The sequence below is a fragment of the Ranitomeya variabilis genome, chromosome 1 (assembly GCF_051348905.1).
Source record: "Ranitomeya variabilis isolate aRanVar5 chromosome 1, aRanVar5.hap1, whole genome shotgun sequence".
Taxonomy (NCBI): Eukaryota; Metazoa; Chordata; class Amphibia; order Anura; family Dendrobatidae; genus Ranitomeya; species Ranitomeya variabilis.
Window position 1 is genome coordinate 90,168,629 of NC_135232.1, and position 25,836 is coordinate 90,194,464.

The following is a 25,836-nucleotide window of genomic DNA, read 5'->3' on the forward strand; positions in this document are numbered from 1 at the left end:
TGTAATGTTGATCTATCTAGAGTTGGGCACCTCGTACGGAGTAATTGTATTGCTGCATTTAAGGGCCTTGCACGTGAACGTATTTTCGTTTTGAGTGTGATCCGACAAAACATCGAATTGCACTCGGTCCAATGTTATTCTATGGGGCCGTGCACATGTCAGATTTGTTTTTACTCAGACCGAGTCTATCTGAGGCAAAAAATCTCAGCACACAGCTTGAATCTGTAAACCGGATCACATTCGGCCATTTAAGTGTATGACTCCGTGGAAACCATCGCACTTCACTGGGATGACGTGCGGCACAGACTGACAGAATGGAGAAGATGGAGAAATGTTTTATTTTCTGTCGTCTTCACATCCCAGAAAATTGGATCACACCACGATCATACTCTGACCATTGTGTGATTAGCGTAATCGGCCTGATTCTCTGGGATGAGCGAAAATAACGCTGTGTGACCTTAGGCTAACTTTTGGTAACTATAACAGTATAAATGCACCGAAATGTTAAGCAGCAGCACTGAATGTCAAGCAGCAGCTGCAAAAACTAACAAGATAGATCTGTAAAAATATAATATTACTCCTCGATAAATCACTTTTAAGGCCACTTTATGTATATGGGATTCAGTTTTGGTCTCCACATTTGAAAAAAAGATATTGGAAATTTAGAGTTGATTCAAAGGTTGCAGCTAGATTAATACATGGGATGGAAGGCCTCTCCTACTACGGAGAGGTAGAGAAGTTGGGTTTAGAAAAAAGTCATCTCAAAGGAGATCTCATTTACATGTATAAATACTTATATGGTTAATATAAAGGACAGGCACATGACTTATTCCTTCCTAGGACCTTACAAATGACAATAGAACAATTATAGCATTTATTACTTGTAGAGTTAAAGGGATTCTGGCATCTAAACAGGAAAGGGTTCTTTACAGTTAGAGCAGTCAGATTGTGGAATGCCGACCGCAGGAGGTAGTAATGGCATCAAAAAGAAGCGCTGGATGCTTTTCCAAAATAAATACCATTGTGGTCTACGAATAATCTAGCAATGGATAATGTATAATTGATCGAGAACTGTAACCATATAACTATGGAGCATAATGCAGACTGTAACACAAGATCAGTACCAGCTAATCTATTAAATGGATTATTCCGACCTCTAAACTAGTGTTCATTAGTGACTTACCCCGACCTTCTGAGACGTACGGTCTTAGCCATGGAGACATTTTCTATCCACTTGTGTTGATAATAAAGTGTAATATATTTTCCTCTGCTGTGTTTATCTGTCACCAAAGTCACAGGAGATTCCTCCGACTCCGCTGGACTTTAAAGACAGAGTAATTTTTCACGTTAATTCCCTGCACTGCATAGTATGGATCATTGTCAGTCACTTAGGGAACTCACTGACTGCGGTTTCCTGTAGATTAATCTTGCAGTAAATGTAAGGTGACTGGATGCTGCATGCCATTTTAACTTTGATTTAGTGAAGCGTTTTCTTCACTCTTGACTTGTGCTTTCTGACAACACTTGGATTGATAATTTCCGTCTCTGATCTTTTTTTTTCTATGTTGCTTTCTAGCTGGCAGCGGAGATCTACGGCTTTGCCTGCTGCCTGTGGAATCATCACGCTGACACGTTCCTGCGGCAGGTCTGCGCAGAAGGGGAATCGGCAGCTGGTAGCTCCTTAGAAAGAGCCTCACTCTCGTTAAAAGGTGCACACTATAGTTTAAAGGTTCTTGATTACCCAAACTTCCTAGTAGGACAATCAAGTCACTCCTCCGTCATGGTTCTGGAGCTGTGATCTCCAACCTGTCGCTTTCCAGAGACATGGAATCCTAGAGATTGGTGGTACCCTGGTCCAGTGCCCACGTCAGTGTTCTGTGGTTGCTCAACAGGAACCTTTCACACGTCATCCTACCCACTGGCGTCTCTTTTAAATAATAGTCCTGGCCCAACGTCATGCGTGCATCATGTTGTAGCAATGATGTTGCACCGTGCCAATGCATCAGAGATGACAACAGGGATTCCAGCAGGTAGGAGGAGGTTCGAAGGGCTCACATCCAACGCCCAGGATTTTACAAATGTATTCACTGCTATTAAATCTACAACTCTGAGCAACATGCCTAAAACATCTAGAGCAATCAGAGTATGCGAAGAATAGCAGACCCATATTGGCGGATCACAGGCACCCACTAAAGTCATGGGGCATCCACATCGACAGTACAGATTCCCAAATCTTATACTTTCATTAACAATCCAGTCTTCCAATAAATGGGCAAAATGTGATCGCTGGCATGTTTTATACAGGCTCACGATCAGGAATGAACGTTCTAACTGAAGCTCCTTTACTGATTTTCGGCTTGGTCAAATGCAGTGTAGTCTTTTACACTGATAAGGGATTAATAATGACAAGGACTTTTACCACCCATTGCAGTGCCCATGGGACTTGCAACTTGTTTCTGGACCAGATCTGCAATATATTCTGAGGCAGTCAATTGGGGCAGTGAAAAAAAAAGTTTTTAATTGTATGAACGAGTGGCAGTAAAAAATTGCAAAATATATATATTTTTTTAATTTAAATTCAATTAATGTCCCCACAGAGGTCTTTACAATAAATCTAATGTGTGTGGATATATATACAGTGGGGCAAAAAAGTATTTAGTCAGTCAGCAATAGTGCAAGTTCCACCACTTAAAAAGATGAGAGGCGTCTGTAATTTACATCATAGGTAGACCTCAACTATGGGAGACAAACTGAGAAAAAAAAATCCAGAAAATCACATTGTCTGTTTTTTTTATCATTTTATTTGCATATTATGGTGGAAAATAAGTATTTGGTCAGAAACAAACAATCAAGATTTCTGGCTCTCACAGACCTGTAACTTCTTTTTTAAGAGTCTCCTCTTTCCTCCACTCATTACCTGTAGTAATGGCACCTGTTTAAACTTGTTATCAGTATAAAAAGACACCTGTGCACACCCTCAATCAGTCCGACTCCAAACTCCACTATGGTGAAGACCAAAGAGCTGTCAAAGGACACCAGAAACAAAATTGTAGCCCTGCACCAGGCTGGGAAGACTGAATCTGCAATAGCCAACCAGCTTGGAGTGAAGAAATCAATAGTGGGAGCAATAATTAGAAAATGGAAGACATTCAAGACCACTGATAATCTCCCTCGATCTGGGGCTCCACGCAAAATCCCACCCCGTGGGGTCAGAATGATCACAAGAACGGTGAGCAAAAATCCCAGAACCACGCGGGGGGACCTAGTGAATGAACTGCAGAGAGCTGGGACCAATGTAACAAGGCCTACCATAAGTAACACACTACGCCACCATGGACTCAGATCCTGCAGTGCCAGACGTGTCCCACTGCTTAAGCCAGTACATGTCCGGGCCCATCTGAAGTTTGCTAGAGAGCATTTGGATGATCCAGAGGAGTTTTGGGAGAATGTCCTATGGTCTGATGAAACCAAACTGGAACTGTTTGGTAGAAACACAACTTGTCGTGTTTGGAGGAAAAAGAATACTGAGTTGCATCCATCAAACACCATACCTACTGTAAAGCATGGTGGTGGAAACATCATGCTTTGGGGCTGTTTCTCTGCAAAGGGGCCAGGACGACTGATCCGGGTACATGAAAGAATGAATGGGGCCATGTATCGTGAGATTTTGAGTGCAAACCTCCTTCCATCAGCAAGGGCATTGAAGATGAAACGTGGCTGGGTCTTTCAACATGACAATGATCCAAAGCACACCGCCAGGGCAACGAAGGAGTGGCTTTGTAAGAAGCATTTCAAGGTCCTGGAGTGGCCTAGCCAGTCTCCAGATCTCAACCCTATAGAAAACCTTTGGAGGGAGTTGAAAGTCCGTGTTGCCAAGCGAAAAGCCCAAAACATCACTGTTCTAGAGGAGATCTGCATGGAGGAATGGGCCAACATACCAACAACAGTCTATGGCAACCTTGTGAAGACTTACAGAAAACGTTTGACCTCTGTCATTGCCAACAAAGGATATATTACAAAGTATTGAGATGAAATTTTGTTTCTGACCAAATACTTATTTTCCACCATAATATGCAAATAAAATGATAAAAAAACAGACAATGTGATTTTCTGGATTTTTTTTTCTCAGTTTGTCTCCCATAGTTGAGGTCTACCTATGATGTAAATTACAGACACCTCTCATCTTTTTAAGTGGTGGAACTTGCACTATTGCTGACTGACTAAATACTTTTTTGCCCCACTGTATATATACTGTATATATACTTATTTTTGAAAAAAAAAAAGTGCAGTTTTTTCCAATGAATTTAACATTAAATGATTTAGAAATACACTCTATGCATTGTTAATGTGGTAAATGACTATTCTAGCTGCAAACGTCTGGTTTGTAATGCAATATCTTCATAGGTGTTGTGATGCAGTGACCCCTGTAACAGGTAGGGGGCGCTGCATGGTCTCCCCGGTATGTGCACGGAGTCGTATTGAGGCCGTGAGAATCGACCTGCAGTGATGTCAGGATCACGTGACCAGCCCATGTGATCCATTACTGTGGGTGTAGTTACGGGTACATAATGTGGCCAGGGTGTGGGTCACATGGTTCCTGTGTGGTTCCTGTGTGGTTCCAGTGTTTGGATCTGTTAGGTCCAAGTGCAAGGTCCTGGAAGCCTGTGTTGGAAGACCTGGGAGGAGGCTCCCTGGAAAGCACATGGTTTGGACCTGGTGGCCTGTGGTGTTGGACTAAGTCCTGAATAGCACCCAGACAGGCCACATGCCTCTGTGGTTGGACGGTCCCAGGTGGGATGGACGTTCTGAAGACCACAGTGTGATCATGGTCCTGGACAGTCTGTGTTAGAAGCTCCTGTGAGTGGAGTCTTCTTGGAGCACCTGAGAGACTGTGGACCTGGTTGATCGGTGTTGGGGAAGCTACCGGCCTTCGGTGGCTCTGGACTGACTGATGTGTGCCGGCCAGGCAAGTTGGTGAACCCCGTAAGGCAGTTTCCCCAGGAGAGAGGTCTGACAAGGAGTCAGCAGAAGGAGCAGGAGCTCCCATAAGGTACCTCCATAAACCGTTGGTGCTTGTAACATGAACTGTGTGGTAACCCGCGGCAACTGGTCAGTGTGGACCAGCGTGTTTAGTTGCCACAGAATAAGGGCCTGAAACTTAAAGTGAGGTCTTGGTTCAGTATGTAAATGGACTGCTCATGGTATGGTTTATGAGGCATAATAAACTGTATGGACTGTTTTGTTTTAAAAAAACGTGCCCGCGTGCTGAATATCGCGGCCAAGCGAGTGTCCCCCAACACACTCAGTAGGAATAGTCTTACATTTGGTGGAGAATGCGGGCAACGATCCACCACGCACACGTGGGAGTTAATTGCTGTGGCTCGGCGGGGCCACGAAGATTGCGTCTGGCTGTAACTCGGCGGGGTTACGAAGCTGACAAGCGTCTGGCTGTAACTCGGCGGGGTTACGAAGGGGACAAGCGGCGTCCTGTGGATTGGCGGGTCCACGAAGTCGGCGGTAGAGCCTTGTGAGGCGTAACTGCAAGTTCCAGCAAGAGGTTCCACAGCAGACGGAGCTGCAGTGGCTTGTGGTTGGCAGCCGGAGGTGCCGGTTGTATGTGACTGCAGCGGGAGCTGTGGCAGTACCAGCAGGAGCTGGTGTAGTGACATATAAACGAAGGAAAAAAAAAATAATAATTTTTTTTTCTCTCCCTTTTCCTCCAAGTTGTGCTGACTCTTAAAGGGCCAGTACAAGCCCAGAGACAAAGGGGTGTACTGTGCGAACTGGGGCCTGAATGCCGTGGGGAAGTCCACGGGGTGTATCCCAGGGAGGGGAGTATCCCTAATAGTGAGCCCTGACCCAAATGGAGATGGTTGCCCAAAAGGGGGTGGAGTCCCCAAAAGGGGCGGTAACCCGAACAGGGGTAATGGCCCAAAAAGGGGTGGAATCCCGAAGGGGGGCTGAATCCCGAACAGGGGTGGTGTCAAAAAGCAGAGCACTTGCCCAGAAAGGGGGCGGAGCCAAAAAAAGGGGCGGCAATCAGTGAGGAGTCACGACTGTGTCCTTTTTGGCTGGGTGGAGAGTGTGTCTGGGCGTTGATAGACCCGGGGAGAGAAGCGTCTTTGCTGAGAACCCTTCCAGGAAATTCTGTGTCACCTGGCGACACTAAACGTCTTCAGGTAGCCACTATCTACGTTGTCGCAGCGGAGGTTTCCACATATCATGAGGTGGCAGTAGTCCCGAACTTGCCTTGTCCTATGGTGATAGGACAAGATTTGGAAGCACTGTGGGAAAAGGGTGAAGTGTTTGTGGATATAATGTGGATGGGAGGTAGTAATGTTGAGAAGGCGCCCCCTAGAGTTGACAGTCCTAAGGTAGGCCTGACCAAGGGAAAAGGTGCGACTGCCCAACTAACTGACCTGACGTCACCTGAAGTGTGCCACAATACGACTGGTAGGAGTCCGGTGGATAAAACAAGTGGAGCTGACACCCAGACAGAGAGTGACTTGCGGGGTCATCATACTGTGGAGTGTGACACAGACTCTGGGGGTGACTGTGACAAGTCGTGGCAAGTATCAAGCGCATGTGCCATGGTGACAGGTGGAGGACGGGGTCCAGGACCTGTGGTGACGGGTGGAGGACGGGGTCCAGGACCTATGGTAACGGGTGGAGGACGGGGTCCAGGACCTGTGGTGACGGGTGGAGGACGGGGTCCAGGACCTGTGGTGACGGTTGGTGGTGACTCCCATTCAGACGGTGATGCCAGTGGGAAAGAGTGCAATGAGGTTGACTCAGGTACAAATGGCAAGTCTTCCTCCCGTCGCCGGAGACGTCAAAGAGGCGAAGGGGCTGAACCAGTTGTTCTATGTGAAGAATTGACGGAAGATGCCGAGGACCTGGGGTGTATGAAGTACTCTGAAGTCCCAGGGAAAAGGGACGAACCTAATGATGTCACCGCTGAGACCCAAGAGAGGGCCGACCCTGACAGTGCAGAGTCTGAGGGTGCAGAAGTGGAGGAGGCCACCAAGGAAGTGGTGCCTAAAGTAGATACCTCCTCAAGTGATGGATGTCCCACCAATCCAGAGGATGGGAAAAGCGAGATAGAATTGATTAAAGAGACGGTGAAAGACCATGTTGAACGAGAAAGGGTCCTGAGACAAGCGGCTGAGCACAGGGTGGATGAGCTGGAGAAGGTAGTCTCTGAGCTCAGAGGTCACCTGTTCACTTGGCAAAGTATGTATGAGACCCTAAAGGAAGACATTGTAGTGCTCAGAGAAGCACTAAAAGGCCCTCTACAAGAGAAAGAGGTGGAGGTCGCAGACTTCCCGTGTCAGTACCAGAGTGGTAACGAGGTGAAGCTGCTAATGCCCATCTTGACCAGGGGTCTGGAAGAGGGTAAAGCTGAAGAGGAGTTGGCGCTAAAAGCAGAACAAGATAGTCACCCGGTTGTGACAGGTGTCTTGATGGAAAGGTCCATGGCAAAGCAGGAGCCGTCCGTTCCTGAAGAAAGTGAGACTCCGCTCTTCAAGTGCGTGATAGATGTACCCGAAGAGGCGCAAGATGCATGTACCAGTGAGGGTGTGCATGAGGCCTTTAAAAAGGCAGTAGAAGCGTGTAGTGTGCTCTGGGCATTGGAGACGAAACAGTTGGTGGTACTGTCTACTAAAGAAGTCACAGTGAAGAGGGTGGCTGTCCTGAGGGACATGCACCTACAGTGCCTCCGCACGAAACAGATGATCCTGTTGAGGAATAATGAGGCCACTCGTTGTTTGGAGCAAGCCAGGAAAGCTCAAAGTCGTCTGGGCTTGGTAGAGGACACAGTCCAAGTGCCCAGAGCTCTGGTAGCGAAGCTCATTGGCAGATTTGGGAAAGTGATGCAGGAGATGGTGGATAAATCCGGTGTGAAGAGACTAAGGATTCCGGCTGATGACGAGGCCTAGGTGGGTGAAGATGGGATGGTGTCATTCCTGGTTGTCGGGTCCAAGGAGAGTCTAGGGAATATCCGGATGCTCCTGAGGTATTGCATGGCATACCTGAGAGAAGTAGAGCACCTAAGACTGTACAGACGGCAGGTCAATAAACAGCTGCAGAACCTAAGGTGGCGGCCGCCTTCTTCTCAAGGAAAAGGAAACAAAAGGGACCCTCCAAAGAATGGAATGGCTGACCACCAAGGAAGTTCAGAGAGACAAAGTGGTCGAATATCTGAAAGTGGCAGTTTTACTCACTGTACAAAGCTAAGGAGCATGAACAGTAGTAGACGTAGTGAGGGAGGGTCAGACTCTGATCAGTTGCTAGTCTCGACTGTAAGTGGGACTAATGACCGCACCAACCGTGGGTGGCGACCCTGGAGAGAAAGGTCGAGTAAAGAGACAAACTTGACTAAAGGTTTGGTGACACAGACAGACTGTGACTTAAGGGCCAAAGCTCAAGGCCTACATGTTGACCGCTGGGCGCGGGGTAAACTCAACTGGCTGGTTGTGTGTGATGCTCAAAACCGACTGAGACGGTTCTCTCGACTGGTAGGGCAAGGTAACGTGCGTGACATATCTCGTGACCCCACGTGTATGACAGGTGTTCAACCCCACAAGTTTGAACAGAGGGGGGGGATATGTGATGCAGTGACCCCTGTAACAGGTAGGGGGCGCTGCATGGTCTCCCCGGTATGTGCACGGAGTCGTATTGAGGCCGTGAGAATCGACCTGCAGTGATGTCAGGATCACGTGACCAGCCCATGTGATCCATTACTGTGGGTGTGGTTACGGGTACATAATGTGGCCAGGGTGTGGGTCACATGGTTCCTGTGTGGTTCCAGTGTTTGGATCTGTTAGGTCCAAGTTCAAGGTCCTGGAAGCCTGTGTTGGAAGACCTGGGAGGAGGCTTCCTGGAAAGCACATGGTTTGGACCTGGTGGCCTGTGGTGTTGGACTAAGTCCTGAATAGCACCCAGACAGGCCACATGCCTCTGTGGTTGGACGGTCCCAGGTGGGATGGACGTTCTGAAGACCACAGTGTGATCATGGTCCTGGACAGTCTGTGTTAGAAGCTCCTGTGAGTGGAGTCTTCTTGGAGCACCTGAGAGACTGTGGACCTGGTTGATCGGTGTTGGGGAAGCTACCGGCCTTCGGTGGCTCTGGACTGACTGATGTGTGCCGGCCAGGCAAGTTGGTGAACCCCGTAAGGCAGTTTCCCCAGGAGAGAGGTCTGACAAGGAGTCAGCAGAAGAAGCAGGAGCTCCCATAAGGTACCTCCATAAACCGTTGGTGCTTGTAACATGAACTGTGTGGTAACCCGCGGCAACTGGTCAGTGTGGACCAGCGTGTTTAGTTGCCACAGAATAAGGGCCTGAAACTTAAAGTGAGGTCCTGGTTCAGTATGTAAATGGACTGCTCATGGTATGGTTTATGAGGCATAATAAACCGTATGGACTGTTTTGTTTTTAAAAACCGTGCCCGCGTGCTGAATATCGCGGCCAAGCGAGTGTCCCCCAACACACTCAGTAGGAATAGTCTTACAGTGTATAGAGGCCCATTTCCAAAAAGCATCACTTCAGTGTTCTTATGGTACTTTGTGTTTGCGAAATGTGTAAGAATGCTAATGGATGGCTCGAATGCCCTTGAAAACCCTTGTGCAAGTATGTTAGCACAGCTGAAAACAGTTTGGCTGATTAGAGAACCTATAAATCTGATTTTTTTTTTTGAGCTAGTTGAGAATCTGGAGCATTACATTTGTTGGTTCCATTAATCTCTCAAAATGGCAAGAAAAAAAGAACTTTCATGTGAAACTCGACAGTCTATTCTTGTTCTTAGAAATGACGAACAATTCCATTTGAGAAATTGACAAGAAACTGAAGATTTCCTACAATCAGGGGCGGGCTGGGCCGGGTGGCAGAAATGCATATGCCCCCGGGCCGGTGTCTAAGCAGCTGCACAGGGCCGCTGGAGGACTGGCAGTGACTGTAATACATAGCGCACCTGTAGTGCGCGATGGTGTCATCCCGCCAGCAGCCCTGACATGCAGGCTGCAGGGGTATGTGATGAGCAAGCTCCTATGCGCCACTGCCACTCTGAGGGAGAGAGCCAGCAGCCAAGATGAAAGGTCAGCATACCGGCCTGTGTGTGCACGGAGCTCCGGCTTCTCCTGCTCTTATCTGCTATCCCGGCAGAGAAGGAGAGACGGGGGAGGTGCCGGGACAGTGCAGAGCTGTGAGCAGGAGAAACTGAAGAGCTGCACATGAATATCAGCCGCCCCTGCACCACAGAGGAGAGTGTGTGATGTGTGTATGAGGTAACTGGTGTGATGTGTGTGTGAGCTGTGTGTGTGTGTGAGCTGTTTGTGTGTGTGTGTGTGTGTGTGTGTGAGCTGTGTGTGTGAGCTGTGTGTGTGTGTGTGTGAGCTGTGTGTGTGTGAGCTGTGTGTGTGTGTGTGAACTGCGTGTGTGTGAGCTGCGTGCGTATGTGTGTGTGTGTCATTATACAGTGGGGCTGTGCATGTGTGTGTCATTATACAGTGGGGCTGTGCGTGTGTGTCATTATGCAGTGGGGCTGTGCGTGTGTGTGTCATTATACAGTGGGGACGTGTGTGCCTGTCATTATATAGTGGGGTTGTGCGTGGTCATTATACAGTGGGGCTGTGTGTGTTTGTCATTATACAGTAGGGCTGTGCGTGTGCCTGTCATTATACAGTGGGGCTGTGCATGTGCCTGTCATTATACAGTGGGGCTGTGCGTGTGTGTGTCATTATACAGTGGGGCTGTGCGTGTGTCTGTCATTATACAGTGGGGCTGTGCGTGTGTGTGTGTCATACAGTGGGGCTGTGCGTGTGTGTGTGTCATTGGTGCATTCACTCTGTGTCATTCTTTGGACTTCAGACTTGTGCTTCTCACATTGCTGGCAGTGCTGTGGTCATTTGGCGGGTGTGTGGCTGTAAGTTTGTGACTTGCATACATGCGGTCACATGCCGACTAGACTTGTATGGCCTAATGCAACTGTATTGAACAAGGCCCAAAACAGTCTAGTCGAAATGTGGCTGGATATATATATATCGCATGCTTGCAGTCACAAGACCACCTGTTGCCGGCACCAGAAAATCTTCACAGCGCACAGTGCGCACGATATGAGGATTCACACATAGTGTCTGTAGACATGTAGCATAAGATCCGACAACCCCTTTAAGGATGAGCCGCTACTCATGGGCCACTGCTGTGTGCTTGCACCCCAGGCCAAAATTTGCCAGTCAGCCCCTGCCTACAATGGTGTATACTAGTCCCTTCAGAGAGCACAAACAGTCTCTAACCAGAGTAGAAGGAGAAGTGGGAGGCCTCGCTGCACAACTGAGCAGCAAGACAAGTGCATTAGAGTCTGTAGTTTGATAAATCAACGCCTTACAGGTCCTCAACTGGCAGCTTCATTAAATAGTACACGCAAAACGCCAGTGTCAACGTCTACAGTGAAGAGGCGACTCCGGGATGCTGACATTCAGGGCAGAGTGGCAAAGAAAAAGCCATATCTGAGACTGGCTAATAAAAGGAAAAGATTAATATGGGCAAAAGAACACAGACATTGGAAGATTGGACAAAAGTGTTATGGATAGACGAATCCAAGTTTGATGTGTTTGGACCACACAGAAGAACATTTGTGAGGCGCAGAACTGCTGAAAAGATGCTGGAATAGTGCCTGACGACATCTGTCAAGCATGGTGGAGGTAATGTGATGGTCTGGGGTTGCTTTGGTGCTGGTAAAGTGGGAGATTTGTACAAGATAAAAGGGATTTTGAATAAGGAAGGCTATCACTCCATTTTGCAATGCCATGCCATACCCTGTGGACAGCGCTTGATTGGAGCCAATTTCATCCTGACCCAAAGCACACCTCCAAATTATGCAAGAACTTTTTAGGGAAGAAGCAGGCAGCTGGTATTCTATCTATAATGGAGTGGCCAGCGCAGTCACCAGATCTCAGCCCCATTGAGCTGTTGTGGGAGCAGCTTGACCGTATGGTACGCAAAAAGTGCCCATCAAGCCAAACCAACTTGTGGGAGGGGATTCTGGAAGAATGGGGAGAAATTTCTCCAGATTACCTCAGCAAATTAACTGCTAGAATGCCAAAGGTCTGCAATGCTGTAATTGCTGCAAAGGGAGAATTCTTTCTGACGAACGCAAAGTTTGAAGGAGAAAATTATTATTTCAAATAAATCTTTTTTTCGATCCTTGGACTAGATTTCCAATTCATTTGGCAACTCATTTGATTAATAAAAATGAGTTTTCATGGAAAACACAAAATTGGTAGTGTGTATGTATATATATATATATATATATATATATATATATATATATATATATATATACATATACATTCTGTATGTTTATAACAAAAAAGTGTTATGTTGTACAACAACAGAAAAAGGAAAGAATATTATACAAATTCTCCACCATTAATATGACCTTATAGAGCCATATCAGTCAAATAGACACAACAGTTTTGGCTGCTGAAATTAAAGAAGGCAGGGTAAAAAAAAAATGGGCAGGGTAAAAAAAAAATGGGCAGGGTAAAAAAAAAATGTACTAGTCTGACCTGTCTGATGAAAAAATACTTCACTGTCCAATCCTACGACAGTGACTGTACTTGGGCTGGTAGCTATTGCCCCAATGACAAAAGCTGTCCATATGTCCCAAGACCTATCTATGGTTCACATAAACCATCTACAGTAATACATTTGCATCACACTTTCATTATAAGAAAAACTGTTCTCTGCATCAGATTTCTTTATTTTTTTCCTTATTTAGGTAATAATCTCTTTACATATTGGACAAAATGTACTACAACAACAGTTTTATATTAAAAATACCTATAAAATAAAGACCTGACGGATGATGTAAAGGAAAGCGATCGATCCTTGGAACTTGTCGCTTTGCTCTGACTTCAATTATTGAGTTATTAACTCCGGCTTGAAGGATTTTGCCCATGTGTTATGATAATTTCTCATGTCACCCTTTGAAGCAATGGGGAAGTGGGAATCTAGAAGCGGGTCATAATAAATGTTAACCTCTGGAGGAAAATAATGAGATAGAGAAGGAAGAATAATAAATAACATCACCATGAAAAATACAAAAAGGATGCATGGATAAAATGCAAATGACAGCAACAAAGTGGCTGAATTCGGCCTTTTAGATTTCATCAGTCTGTTGTTTTTCGGTGAGGCCAGTGACTCTGGGAACCTTTCCAATCATCTCGACTTCTGCTTTCTGCCTTGAGTTAAATGCTGCTCAGGGTGGGATTTATTTGTTTGCTGAATATGATCATCAAGGTTGTCGCCTCTTTTGAAGTAAAGTGCATCTTTTGTGTTTGTATCTTTAGTTTTGCGTAAACTGACGGTTCATGGATTTGCCAATCCTCTCCAGAATGCAGAAGCCATGGTAAGGACACATTCTAATTATCTCAGAATTGTAAAATGGCCTTTATTTGTGCTTGCGTATGAGAGCTAGTGAAGGCAGCAGCATCCTGGACAGTCAAGACTTGCATCCAGCCTCTTTGATGCAGAAAAGCAAAAGACACAAAAATAAACGGCAGTAAAAAAGGGATAAAAAAAATTAAAAACAACTCTGGGAGATAATTAATGGCATCCACTGTTTAGCTTCAAGCCGAAGACAAAGTTGGACTAACCTGTGACTAATCAGAAATTAGGCTTGCCTATCTCCCACCTTGTCAGTGCTCACATGACTTGGATTAGACTATAAGTGGTGGCTTTGATGCTTGAAGGGGTTATCCACTACTAGGACAACCCCTTCTTGATCAAAATGTTTGGCCCCGAGAAAATGAAAAACCGTATACTCCCCTCCCGTGCCGGTGCCGTTCCCACGGTGTCAGCATTCGCGCTCCCAGGGCTGCCCTGTAGTGTTGTAACATGTGACGCTGGCGCAAAATCAGTGCTGGAGTCACTTTCCTCGCCTTCAGACAAATCGAACATGAAGAGGAAGTCCGGGCTGCAGCTGATCTCGGACTTCCTCTTCCTGCTCAATTTGAGGCGGGGACAGTGACACCAGCACTGATTGGGCATTGGCGTCACGTGTCACAACAACGCACAAGATCCCCGAGGAGAGAGAGTGCCGACACCGTGGGAACAGCGCCAGCACGGGTGGTGAGTATAGCCTTTATTATTTTGTGGGAGACAAGCAAGGAGTATGAGAAGAAGTTGTTCAAGTAGTGGACTTCTTTAAGGCCACAGTCAGACGGCCATATAAATCGGATTGCAGTGCATGGCTTGGCCAGCAGCTCTCCCGACCCGAGCGTGACAGATTCATGTACTTCCATGCATCTGTCACGCTCAAGATGGGAGATGCGCCAGCCAGTCCGTGCCTTGTGGTCCGAAATTAGTCCGATTTATGCTGTTGTCTGACTGCGCCCTTAAGGGAACCTGTCAAGGCAGGTAACGATATTAAGTGTCAACCTGAAGGTAAATAGCAATATAAAGGTGCCCAGTCGCTGTATTAAAAGTGCTGCTTTCGGAAGAAAATGGACTTTATTCTACCTGGATCCGCAAGCTTTCAGTTATACAAGCACTCAGTATACTGTGAACAACAGCTGTAAGTATGCCCCAGCACTTGGACAGCGCTATCTCTGCAGTACATCAGTGCAATGCCAGCTGTCAGTCAAAGTGCTGGGATGTGCTTACAGATATCACTCGCAGTTTACTGAGAGGTGACTGTAGTTGTGCTGGCACACCCGTAATGCTGACAGGCGGCAGCTCGCGGGAGGAATAAATGTCACTTTCTACTGGGAGTTGCATTTGAAATTCAGTGGCTGAGCACCTTTGCATTGCTATTAAGATTAATAGCGTTGTCCAACCTAAAATGTTTTCATCCAAAAGGCAAGTTTTATTCCATGTTCCAGGGAACAAAACCATTATTATCACCAAGCACAAGCAGTCTAAACGGTAAAAAACAATTTCCAAAGACCTTAGTATTCCAGCTTCAATAGTTCGAAATATTATCATAAAGTTTACTACTCATGAAACAAATACAAACTTTCCAGGTGAAAAGTGGAAAATTATCAATCTTGTTGGTGGAATGTTCTGTGTACAGATGAAAGCAAACTAGAGCTCTTTGGCAGTATATACCAGCATTATGTATGTAGATGAAATAAAGCCTAGTAAGAAGGTGCACCCTACACCCAGTGAAAATGTTGTAGGGCTGCTTTGTTGTCAGTGTGTCTTCTGGGGCTGAATACTTTTAATGTGTTCCAATAATAATGAAATCAAAGCATTATCTGAACATTTTAGAATTCAATTTGCTCAAAAGTGTAAGAAAACTAAAAAATGAGTCCCAACAGCAGGATAATAACCATTGAATGTACCTGTGCCTTTCCGCACTATTGTATACATCCGACTGCCAGATCTAATAACAACTGATAGGTGGGTGTCGGACCAAGCAAGCATTGCTGCACTAGGAGCAACGATTACTGCGTTTGTGTTGTAACAAAATAGTGTCTTAACCCCTTAACGACCGCCGATACGCCTTTTAACGGCGGCAGTTAAGGGTACTTAAACCACAGCGCCGCTAATTAACGGCGCTGTGGAAAAAGTGAATAGCGCCCCCCAGAGTCGGATTTTCTCTGGGGTCTCGGTTACCGGGGGTAGCCGAGACCCCAGAGAACATGATTCAGGTTTTTTTTTTACCGACCCCCGGGTTGCGATCGCCGATAATTAACCGTTTACCGGCGGTCACAAAAAAAACCAATGCGATTTCCCATTTAATTTCTCTGTCCTCCGATGTGATCGCACATCAGAGGACAGAGAAATGGGGTCCCCGATCGCCCCCCGATACTCACCTGTCTCCCCCGGTGCTCCTCGTGGCTCCCGATGGGCGCCACCATCTTGTTCCGGCCAAAAAGTGGCGGGCGCATGCGCAGTGCGCCCGCCGGCCGGCACCCGGAAGATCTTTGGGGTCTCGGCTGCCTGGGGTAGCCGAGACCCCAAAGAACATGATCGGGGTCTTTTTTTACCGACCCCTGTTTTGCGATCGCTGGTAATTAACTGTTTACCGGCGACCGCAAAAAAAAAAAAAGCGATGTGTAATTCTCTGTCCTCTGATGTGATCGCACATCAGAGGACAGAGAAATAGGGGGATTCGGGGTCCCTGTTATACTTACCGGTGACCCTTGGTCCTCCTGCGTCCCCCCCTGCCTGCTGGCTTCTTCGTCCGGTAAGAAAATGGTGGGCGCATGCGCAGTGCGCCCGCCATGATCTGCCGGCCGACAGCTAGAGGAGTTGGGGCTAAAATTAGGGTTAGGGTTGGGACTAAATTTAGGGTTAGGGTTGGGGCTAAATTTAGGGTTAGGGTTGGGGCTAAATTTAGGGTTAGGGTTGGGGCTAAATTTAGGGTTAGGGTTGGGGCTAAATTTAGGGTTAGGGTTGGGGCTAAATTTAGGGTTAGGGTTGAGGCTAAAGTTAGGGCTAGGGTTAGGGTTAGAGCTGGGGCTAAAGTTAGGGCTAGGGTTTGGGTTGGGGCTAAATTTAGGGTTAGGGCTAGGGTTAGGGTTGGGGCTAAAGTTAGGGTTGGGGCTAAAGTTAGGGCTGGGGTTGGGGCTAAAGTTATGGCTAGGGTTGCGGCTAAAGTTAGGGTTAGAGTTGGGATTAGGGTTAGGGTTTGGATTAGGGTTGGCATTAGGGTTACGTTTGGGATTAGGGTTAAGGTTAGGGTTGGGATTAGGGTTAGGGGTGTATAGGGATTAGGGTTAGGTTTGGGTTGAGATTAGGATTAGGGGTGTGTTGGATTTAGGGTTCTGATTAGGGTTATGGTTAGGGTTGGGATTAGGGTTGTTTTGGGGTTAGGGTTGTGATTATCGTTAGGGTTGTGATTAGGATTATGGATCGGGTTGGGATTAGGGTTAGGGGTGTGTTGGGGTTAGGGTTGGAGTTAGAATTGGGGGGTTTCCACTGTTAAGGTACATCAGGGGGTCTCCAAACGCCACAGCCAATTTTGCCCTCAAAAAGTCAAATGGTGCTCCCTCCCTTCTGAGCTCTGCCGTGCGTCCAAACAGTGGTTTACCCCCACATATGTGGCATCTGCGTACCTGGGATAAATTGGACAACAACTTTTGGGGTCCAATTTCTCCTGTTACCCTTGTGAAAATAAAAACTTGGGGGCTAAAAAACCTTTTTTGTGGGAAAAAAAATATTTTTTATTTTCACAACTCTGCATTATAAACTTCTGTGAAGCACTTGGGCATTCAAAGCTCTCACCACACATTTAGATAAGTTCCTTGGGGGGTCTAGTTTCCAAAATGGGGTCACTTGTGGGGGGTTTCTACTGTTTAGGTACATCAGAAGCTCTGCAAATGCAACATGACGCCCGCAGACCATCCCATCAAAGTCTGCATTCCAAAACGGCGCTCCCTCCCTTCCGAGCTCTGCCATGCGCCCAAACAGTGGTTTACCCCCACATATGGCGTATCAGCCTACTCAGCATAAATTGCACAATAAATTTTGGGGTCCAATTTCTCCTGTTACTCTTGTGAAAGTAAAAATTTGGGGGTGAAAAGATCACTTTTGTGGAAAACATATGATTTGTTTTATTTTCATGGCTCTACATTATAAACTTCTGTGAAGCAGTTGGGGGTTCATAGTGCTCACCACACATTTAGATAAGCTCTTTGGGGGGTCTAGTTTCTAAAATGGGGTCACTTGTGGGGGGTTTCTACTGTTTAGGTACATCAGAAGCTCTGCAAATGCAACATGACGCCCGCAGACCATCCCATCAAAGTCTGCATTCCAAGCGGCGCTCCTTCCCTACCGAGCCCCGATGGGTGCCCAAACAGTGTCCCCCATCACATATGGGGTATCAGCGTACTCAGGACAAACTGGTCAACAGATTTTGTGGTTCAATGTCTCCTGTTACCCTTGAAAAAATAAAAAATTGCAGGCTAAAAAATCATTTTTGAGGGAAAAAAAAAAGGATTTTTTATTTCCACGGCTCTACTTTGTAAATTTCTGTGAAGCACTTGGGGGGTTTAAAGTGCTCACCACACATCTAGATAAGTTCCTTAAGGGGTCTAGTTTCCAAAACGGGGTCACTTGTGGGGGGTTTCTACTGTTTAGGCACATCAGGGGCTCTCCAAATGCGACATGGTGTCCGATCTCAATTCCAGCCAATTCTACATTGAAAAAGTAAAACGGCACTCCTTCTCTTCCAAGCTCTGCGGTGCGCCCAAACAGTGGTTTACCCCCACATATGGGGTATCGACGTACTCAGGAGAAATTGCACAACAACTTTTGTGGTCTAATTTCTCCTGTTACCCTTGTGAAAATAAAAATTTGGAGGCAAACAATCATTTTTGTAGAAAAAATGCGATTTTTTTATTTTCACGGCTCTATGTTATAAACTTCTGTGAAGCACCTGGGGGTTTAAAGTGCTCACCACACATCTAGATAAGTTCCTTAAGGGGTCTAGTTTCCAAAATGGTGTCACTTGTGGAGCGTTTCCACTGTTTAGGCACATCAGGGGCTCTCCGAACGCGACATGGCGTCCGATCTCAATTCCAGCCAATTCTACATTGAAAAAGTAAAACGGCACTTTTTCTCTTCCAAGCTCTGCGGTGCGCCCAAACAGTGGTTACCCCCACATATGGGGTATCGGCGGATTCAGGAGAAATTGCACAACAAACTTTATGGTTAAATTTCTGTTTTTACGCTTGTGAAAATAAAAAAATGGTTCTGAAGTAAAATGTTTGCAAAAAAAAGTTAAATGTTCATTTTTTCCTTCCACATTGTTTCAGTTCCTGTGAAGCACGTAAAGGGTTAATAAACTTCTTGAATGTGGCTTTGAGCACCTTGAGGCGTGCAGTTTTTAGAATGGTGTCACACTTGGTTATTTTCTATCATATAGACCCCTCAAAATGACTTCAAATGTGACGTGGTCCCTAAAAAAAAATGGTGTTGTAAAAATGAGAAATTGCTGGTCAACTTTTAACCCTTATAACTCCCTAACAAGAAAAAAAATTTTGTTTCCAAAATTGTGCTGATGTAAAGTAGACATGTGGGAAATGTTATTTATTAACTATTTTTTTGTGGCATATCTCTCTGAATTAAGGGCATAAAAATACAAAGTTTGAAAATTGCAAAATTTTAAAAATTTTCCATTTTTTTCATAAATAATCGCAAGGAATATCGAAGAAATGTTACCACTACCATGAAGTACAATATGTCACAAAAAAACAATCTCAGAATCAGCGGGATCTGTTAAAGCGTTCCAGAGTTATAACCTCATAAAGTGACAGTGGTCAGAATTGTAAAAATTGGCCCGGTCATTAAGTACCAAATTGGCTCTGACACTAAGGGGCGGCTTTCGGAAAACCCCTGTCCCTCGACTACAGTTTGTTCTGTAATTGTCTGCAGCACTGACAGCAAATCAGACTGCACTGTAGACAAAAACAGACACCAGAAGCAGCGGCGAAACTCTGCACCCGGGGAAGTTTCTTTTTAACACAAACGGGAGCTGGGGGAGGGGTTTTCTGAAACTGGAAAACACCTTTTAGGCTTGTGTGTAAAGTCTTATATTTTGCAATGCTGGCTAATTTACTTATTTTTTATCTCTACCTGTCCGTCTGTAAGCGTCTGTCCGTCTCCCATTGAGGTCCCAGCAGATTTCATCTTTGAAGTCGATGCAGTGGTAGATTACCCATCTGACCCCTGTAGAGCAGATGTCCGTGTTTGACTATCGGGCAGCGTCCCACAACCTCCGTTCACAAGTCCAGTTCATATTTGCTGGATTATTACCTGTGACTTTAACATTTCCTCCGCAGTCTCCTCCGCGATCTTTCTCTTTAGCAGACGCGACGCTGCGCTCTTGCCGGGAAGATGGAATGTGATTATTTTTGTCAATCAATTTACAGATGAGTGACAGAGCGCTAATTGACTATTAGAGCTCTACCTACATGATCAAAATGTTATTACGGATAATTAGCGTCTGTTAACACACACTGCTCGCTGAATATAAAGTCTCAGATGGAGCGGGAAGTATCATTGACAGTTTCCTGATAAAATGACACAGCTGTTATGGAGGGCTGCATACCTACAGGAGGGGGATACATGCACCCTGCACAGGAGTCTGGCACCATACACATTCATGGGTTTCTGCTATTTGGGGTAATAGAGCTATGCTTCATAATTAACGTAACTGGCATCGGCTATCCACATGACAAGGTAGAAATTACTTAACAATTCAGTTTAGTTTGGTCATGCTGATTATCATGATGTAGGTGCCCCATAAACCAGAGACAATTTGCCTAAAGTCAAGACGCTAGGAGAGACGACTGCTGCTATACCTATCCACATTCATTTGTTGCCTGATGGTTTAATGATTGTTGAGCGCTGGTTCACAGAAAATCCACAATTTAGCAATCAAAGGCAAAGCCATACGTTATGTTTGGAGTGTAATACCTTTGAACTAGTCGGAGCTGGGTTTAATCTATATATTTAAAGGGAATCTGTCACCAGGGTTTTGTGAGCACAGTATTATGTCGGGACAGAGACCCCGATTCCAACACTTACTTGTCTGCCTGCTGCAGTCTGGACATAATCCCTGTTATTTCCTGCAGATTCATCAATTCTCTGAATGCTGAACTCTATATCCTCCCCCATACCACTGATAATCATGGAATCTTACAGTGTTCACTTTGTGTTCACTTTCGTACAGCTCGCTTTTTAGCAGTCTCATTATCATCACAGACAGGATTACTGAATTTTTCTACTATAGTCTTTCTATTTTGCCTTTAAATGAGAATTTAGAAGTTACTTTGCTATTTCTCAACCTCATTTACCAGTAAACAAGTCAGTGTTTCACCTGACAAGTTATAGATGAACATTCAGCCGCTGACTTCTAAACAGGAGTTTTGTAGATGTGCAGTGGACAGGACTCCGTACAACATGAGGCATTGCTGGAAGATGATGGATATATATATATGTACATATACTTATAACAAGTCACAGATAAAAAACCTCACACTGTTTCTTGTAACCAATGTTTCTTGATCGTGATGGTGAAATGTACTTTTTTTTTTTGCAGGGATTTCTTCATGCCGTGTTTGACCGAATAAGACAGTTTTTAGAATGCAGTAAGTAATGTATTTTTTTATGTTTAAAGGGAGTTTGTCTCCTCCAATACTCAAATTAAACCACTTAGACATTTATGCAGGGCACTTGGCTCCTATAAAAATCAGACTGATCTTACAGATTGAAATTATGATGGTGCTTCGGTGCACCCTTGGCGTGGCCAACAACTCAGTACACCATTCCGTCCCCTTAAAGAAGAACTCCTCCGATCAAAATTTTTATCCTCTTAATATACTGCAGCCATCATATTATACAGCACTGTGTACTTACAATTGCTCATTTTACCTTTCTACCCAGCTAATTCCACTCTCTTCCATTATGTTGATGACATCACGTGATTAAAAACTGATCAGCTGACTCCTTCTAAGCTCTGTGTAGAAAAAGGAGGTCAATTTCCTCTGTATGAGGCATGAGTCACTGCAATCCCTGGCGGGGGGGAGTGGAGAAGCTGGGTCAGGAGGTGAAGAGAGGAATGATAAATGCAGGGACTAGAGACTTCCTGTTTCTACATAGAGCAAAGAGAAGAATTAGCTGGGTAGAAGGGTAAAATGAGTGCTGTATTATGTGATGATTGTTATAAAAGGATAAAAACTTTGATGGGAGTGCTTCTTTAACCCCTTCCCGACCCATGACGCCACGTAGGCGTCATGAAAACCTGTGCCAATCCGACCCATGACGCCTATGTGGCGTCATGGAATGATCGCGTCCTTGCAGATCGGGTGAAAGGGTTAACTCCAATTTCACCCGATCTGCAGGGACAGGGGGAGTTGCACTACAGCCCAGGGGGGGTGGCTTCACCCCCCCGTGGCTACGATCGCTCTGATTGGCTGTTGAAAGTGAAACAGCCAATCAGAGCGATTTGTAATATTTCACTATGAAAACTGGTGAAATATTACAATCCAGCCATGGCCGATGCTGTAATATCATCGGCCATGGCTGGAAAACCTAATCTGTCCCCCCCACACCCACCGATCGCCTCCCCAGTCCTCGGTTCTGTCCCGTGCTCCCCTCCGTCCTCCTGTCCGCTCCCCCGTCCTCCTGCCCGCTCCCCCCGTGCTCCGATCCCACCCCCCGTGCTCCGATCACCCCCCGTGCTCCGATCACCCCCCCGTGCTCCGATCACCCCCCTCATACTTACCGAGCCTCCCGGTGTCCGTCCGTCTTCTCCACGGGTGCCGCCATCTTCCAAAATGCCGGCCGGCAGATTCGTTCCAGCTACATTTTGATCACTGTGATAAAACCTATCACAGTGATCAAAATAAAAAAAATAGTAAATGAACCCCCCCTTTATCACCCCCATAGGTAGGGACAATAATAAAATAAAGAAAATATTTTTTTTCCCACTAGGGTTAGAACTAGGGGTAGGGTTAGGGGTAGGGTTAGGGGTAGGGTTAGGGGTAGGGTTAGCGTTAGAATTAGGATATGTGCACACGGTGCGGATTTGGCTGCGGATCCGCAGCGGATTGGCCGCTGCGGATTCGTAGCAGTGTTACATCAGGTTTACAGTACCATGTAAACCTATGGAAAACCAAATCCGCTGTGCCCATCGTGCGGAAAATACAACGCGGAAACGCTGCATTGTATTTTCCGCAGCATGTCAATTCTTTGTGCGGATTCCGCAGCGTTTTACACCTGCTCCATAATAGGAATCCGCAGGTGAAATCCACACAAAAAACACTGGAAATCCGCGGTAAATCCGCAGGTAAAACGCAGTGCCTTTTACCTGCGGATTTTTCAAAAATGGTGCAGAAAAATCTCACGCGAATCCGTAACGTGGGCACATAGCCTTAGGGTTGGAATTAGAGTTAGGGTTGGAATTAGGGCTAGGGTTGGAAATAGGGTTAACAATAGGCTTGTGGTTAGGGTTATGGTTAGGGGTGTTTTGGGGTTAAAGTTGTGGTTAGGGTTGGGGTTAGAGTTAGGATTGGGATTGGGATTAGAATTAGGTTTGGGATTAGGGTTAGGGTTGTGGTTAGGGGTGTGTTGGGATTAGGGTTGTGATTAGGGTCATGGTTAGAGTTGGGATTAGGGTTAGGGGTGTGTTGGGGTTAGTGTTGGAGTTAGAATTGAGGGGTTTCCACTGTTTAGGCACATCAGGGGTCTCCAAACGCAACATGGCACCACCATTGATTCCAGCCAATCTTGCGTTCAAAAAGTCAAATGGTGCTCCCTCCCTTCCGAGCCCCGACGTGCGACCAAACAGTGGTTTACCCCCACATATGGGGTACCAGCATACTCAGGACAAACTGGGCAACAATTATTGGGGTCCAATTTCTCCTGTTACCCTTGCGAAAATAAAAAATTGCTTGCTAAAACATAATATTAGAGGAATGAAAAATTATTTTTTATTTTCACAACTCTGCGTTATAAACTTCTGTGAAGCACTTGGGGGTTCAAAGTGTTCACCACACATCTAGATAAGTTCCTTAGGGGGTCTAGTTTCCAAAATGGGGTCACTTGTGGGGGGTTTCTACTGTTTAGGCACATCAGGGGCTCTGCAAATGCAACGTGACACCCGCAGAGCATTCCATCAAAATCTGCATTTCAAAAAGTCACTGCTTCCCTTCCGAGCCCCGACGTGTGCCCAAACAGTGGTTTACCCCCACATATGGGGTACCAGCGTACTCAGGACAAACTGGACAACAACTATTGGGGTTCAAATTCTCCTGTTACTCTTGAGAAAATAAAAAATTGCTTGCTAAAACATAATTTTTGAGGAATGAAAAATTATTTTTTTATTTTCACGGCTCTGCGTTGTAAACTTCTATGAAGCACTTGGGGGTTCTAAGTGCTCACTACACATCTAGATAAGTTCCTTGGGGGGTCTAGTTTCCAAAATGGGGTCACTTTTGAGGGTTTCCACTGTTTAGGCACATCAGGGGCTCTGCAAACGTAACATGATGCCCGCAGACCATTCCATCAAAGTCTGCATTCCAAAACGTGACTTCTTCACTTCCGAGCCCCAGAATGTGCCCAAACAGTGGTTTACCCCCACATATGGGGTATCAGCGTACTCAGGAGAAACTGGACAACAACTCTTGGGATCAAATTTCTCCTGTTACCCTTGGGAAAATTAAAAAATTCTGGGCTAAAAAAATATTTTTGAGGAAAGAAAACACATTTATTATTTTCACGGCTCTGCGATATAAACTTCTGTGAAGCACTTGGGGGTTTAAAGTGCTCACGATGCATCTAGATAAGTTCCTTGGGGGGTCTAGTTTCCAAAATGGGGTCACTTGTGGGGAGTTTCTACTGTTTAGGCACATCAGGGGCTCTGCAAACGCAACCTGACGCCCGCAGAGCATTCCATCAAAGTCTGCATTTCAAAACGTCACTACTTCCCTTCCGAACCCCGACGTGTGCCCAAACAGTGGTTTACCCCCACATGTGGGGTATCAGCGTACTCAGGAGAAACTGGACAACAACTTTTGGGGTCCAATTTCTCCAGTTACCCTTGGGAAAATAAAAAATTGTGGGCTAAAAAATCATTTTTGAGAAAAGAAAAATTATTTTTTATTTTCATGGCTCTGCGTTATAAACTTTTGTGAAGCACTTGGGGGTTCAAAGTGCTCATCACACATCTAGATTAGTTCCTTGGGAGGTCTAGTTTCCAAAATGGGGTCACTTGTGGGGGAGCTCCAATGTTTAGGCACACAGGGGCTCTCCAAATGCGACATGGTGTCCGCTAATGATTGGAGCTAATTTTCCATTCAAAAAGTGTGCCTTCCCTTCCGAGCCCTGCTTTGCTCCCAAACAGTGGTTTACCCCCACATATGGGGTATCATCGTACTCAGGACAAACTGGACAACAACATTTGGGGTCCAATTTCTCCTTTTACCCTTGGGAAAATAAAAAATTCCGTGCTAAAAATCATTTTTGAGGAAAGAAAAATTATTTTTTATTTTCACGGCTCTGCGTTATAAACTTCTGTGAAGCACCTGGGGGTTTAAAGTGCTCACTATGCATCTAGATAAGTTCCTTGAGGGGTCTAGTTTCCAAAATGGGGTCACTTGTAGGGGAGCTCCAATATTTAGGCACACAGGGGCTCTCCAAATGCGACATGGTGTCCGCTAACGATTGGAGCTAATTTTTCATTCAAAAAGTCAAATGGCGCTCCTTCCCTTCCGAGCCTTGCCGTGCACCCAAACAGTGGTTTACCCCCACATATGAGGTATCGGCGTACTCAGGAGAAATTGCCCAACAAATTTTAGGATCCATTTTATCCTGTTGCCCTTGTGAAAATGAAAAAATTGAGGCTTAAACAAATTTTGTGTGAAAAAAAAGTACTTTTTCATTTTTACGGATCAATTTGTGAAGCACCTGAGGGTTTAAAGTGCTCACTATGCTTCTAGATAAGTTCCTTGGGGGGTCTAGTTTCCAAAATGGGGTCACTTGTGGGGGAGCTCCAATGTGTTGCCAACACTATACAGGCATCACACTGACACCGTGTAAGCTCTCAGCTCCTCCATGTGCAGACATTGCAGACCGTGCTGCCTGGAGCCCTGTCAATCACCATAAGTTCGGTTGAGCAGGACAGTAATTGATGGGACATAGTTTTGTACCAAGGGTGAACCGATAACCACTCGATTACATATGTAATAAGACTTAATTCAAATCTATACTACAAGCCTGATTTCTACAGGGGCTCAGCCCCCTAAATGAATGTATAATTGAGAAATGGTTTGATTTCCATATTAGGGGTGACAGGCTCTATTTTAATTGTCCATAAAAATAAAT

The 25,836-nt window shown here is 45.6% G+C and overlaps 1 protein-coding gene across 4 annotated transcripts in view; it reads left to right on the forward strand.

Annotated features, from left to right (window-relative positions):
- IPO11 (importin 11) overlaps positions 1–25,836 on the forward strand; it is a 518,704-nt gene that overhangs the window by 96,472 nt on the left and 396,396 nt on the right. For all 4 annotated transcript variants that reach the window (XM_077286029.1, XM_077286021.1, XM_077286008.1 and 1 more), the window contains exons 6-8: positions 1,577–1,709; positions 13,350–13,408; positions 21,053–21,101. In XM_077286029.1, the coding sequence (XP_077142144.1) occupies positions 1,577–1,709; positions 13,350–13,408; positions 21,053–21,101 (241 nt within the window). The remainder of the gene's footprint in view (positions 1–1,576; positions 1,710–13,349; positions 13,409–21,052; positions 21,102–25,836) is intronic.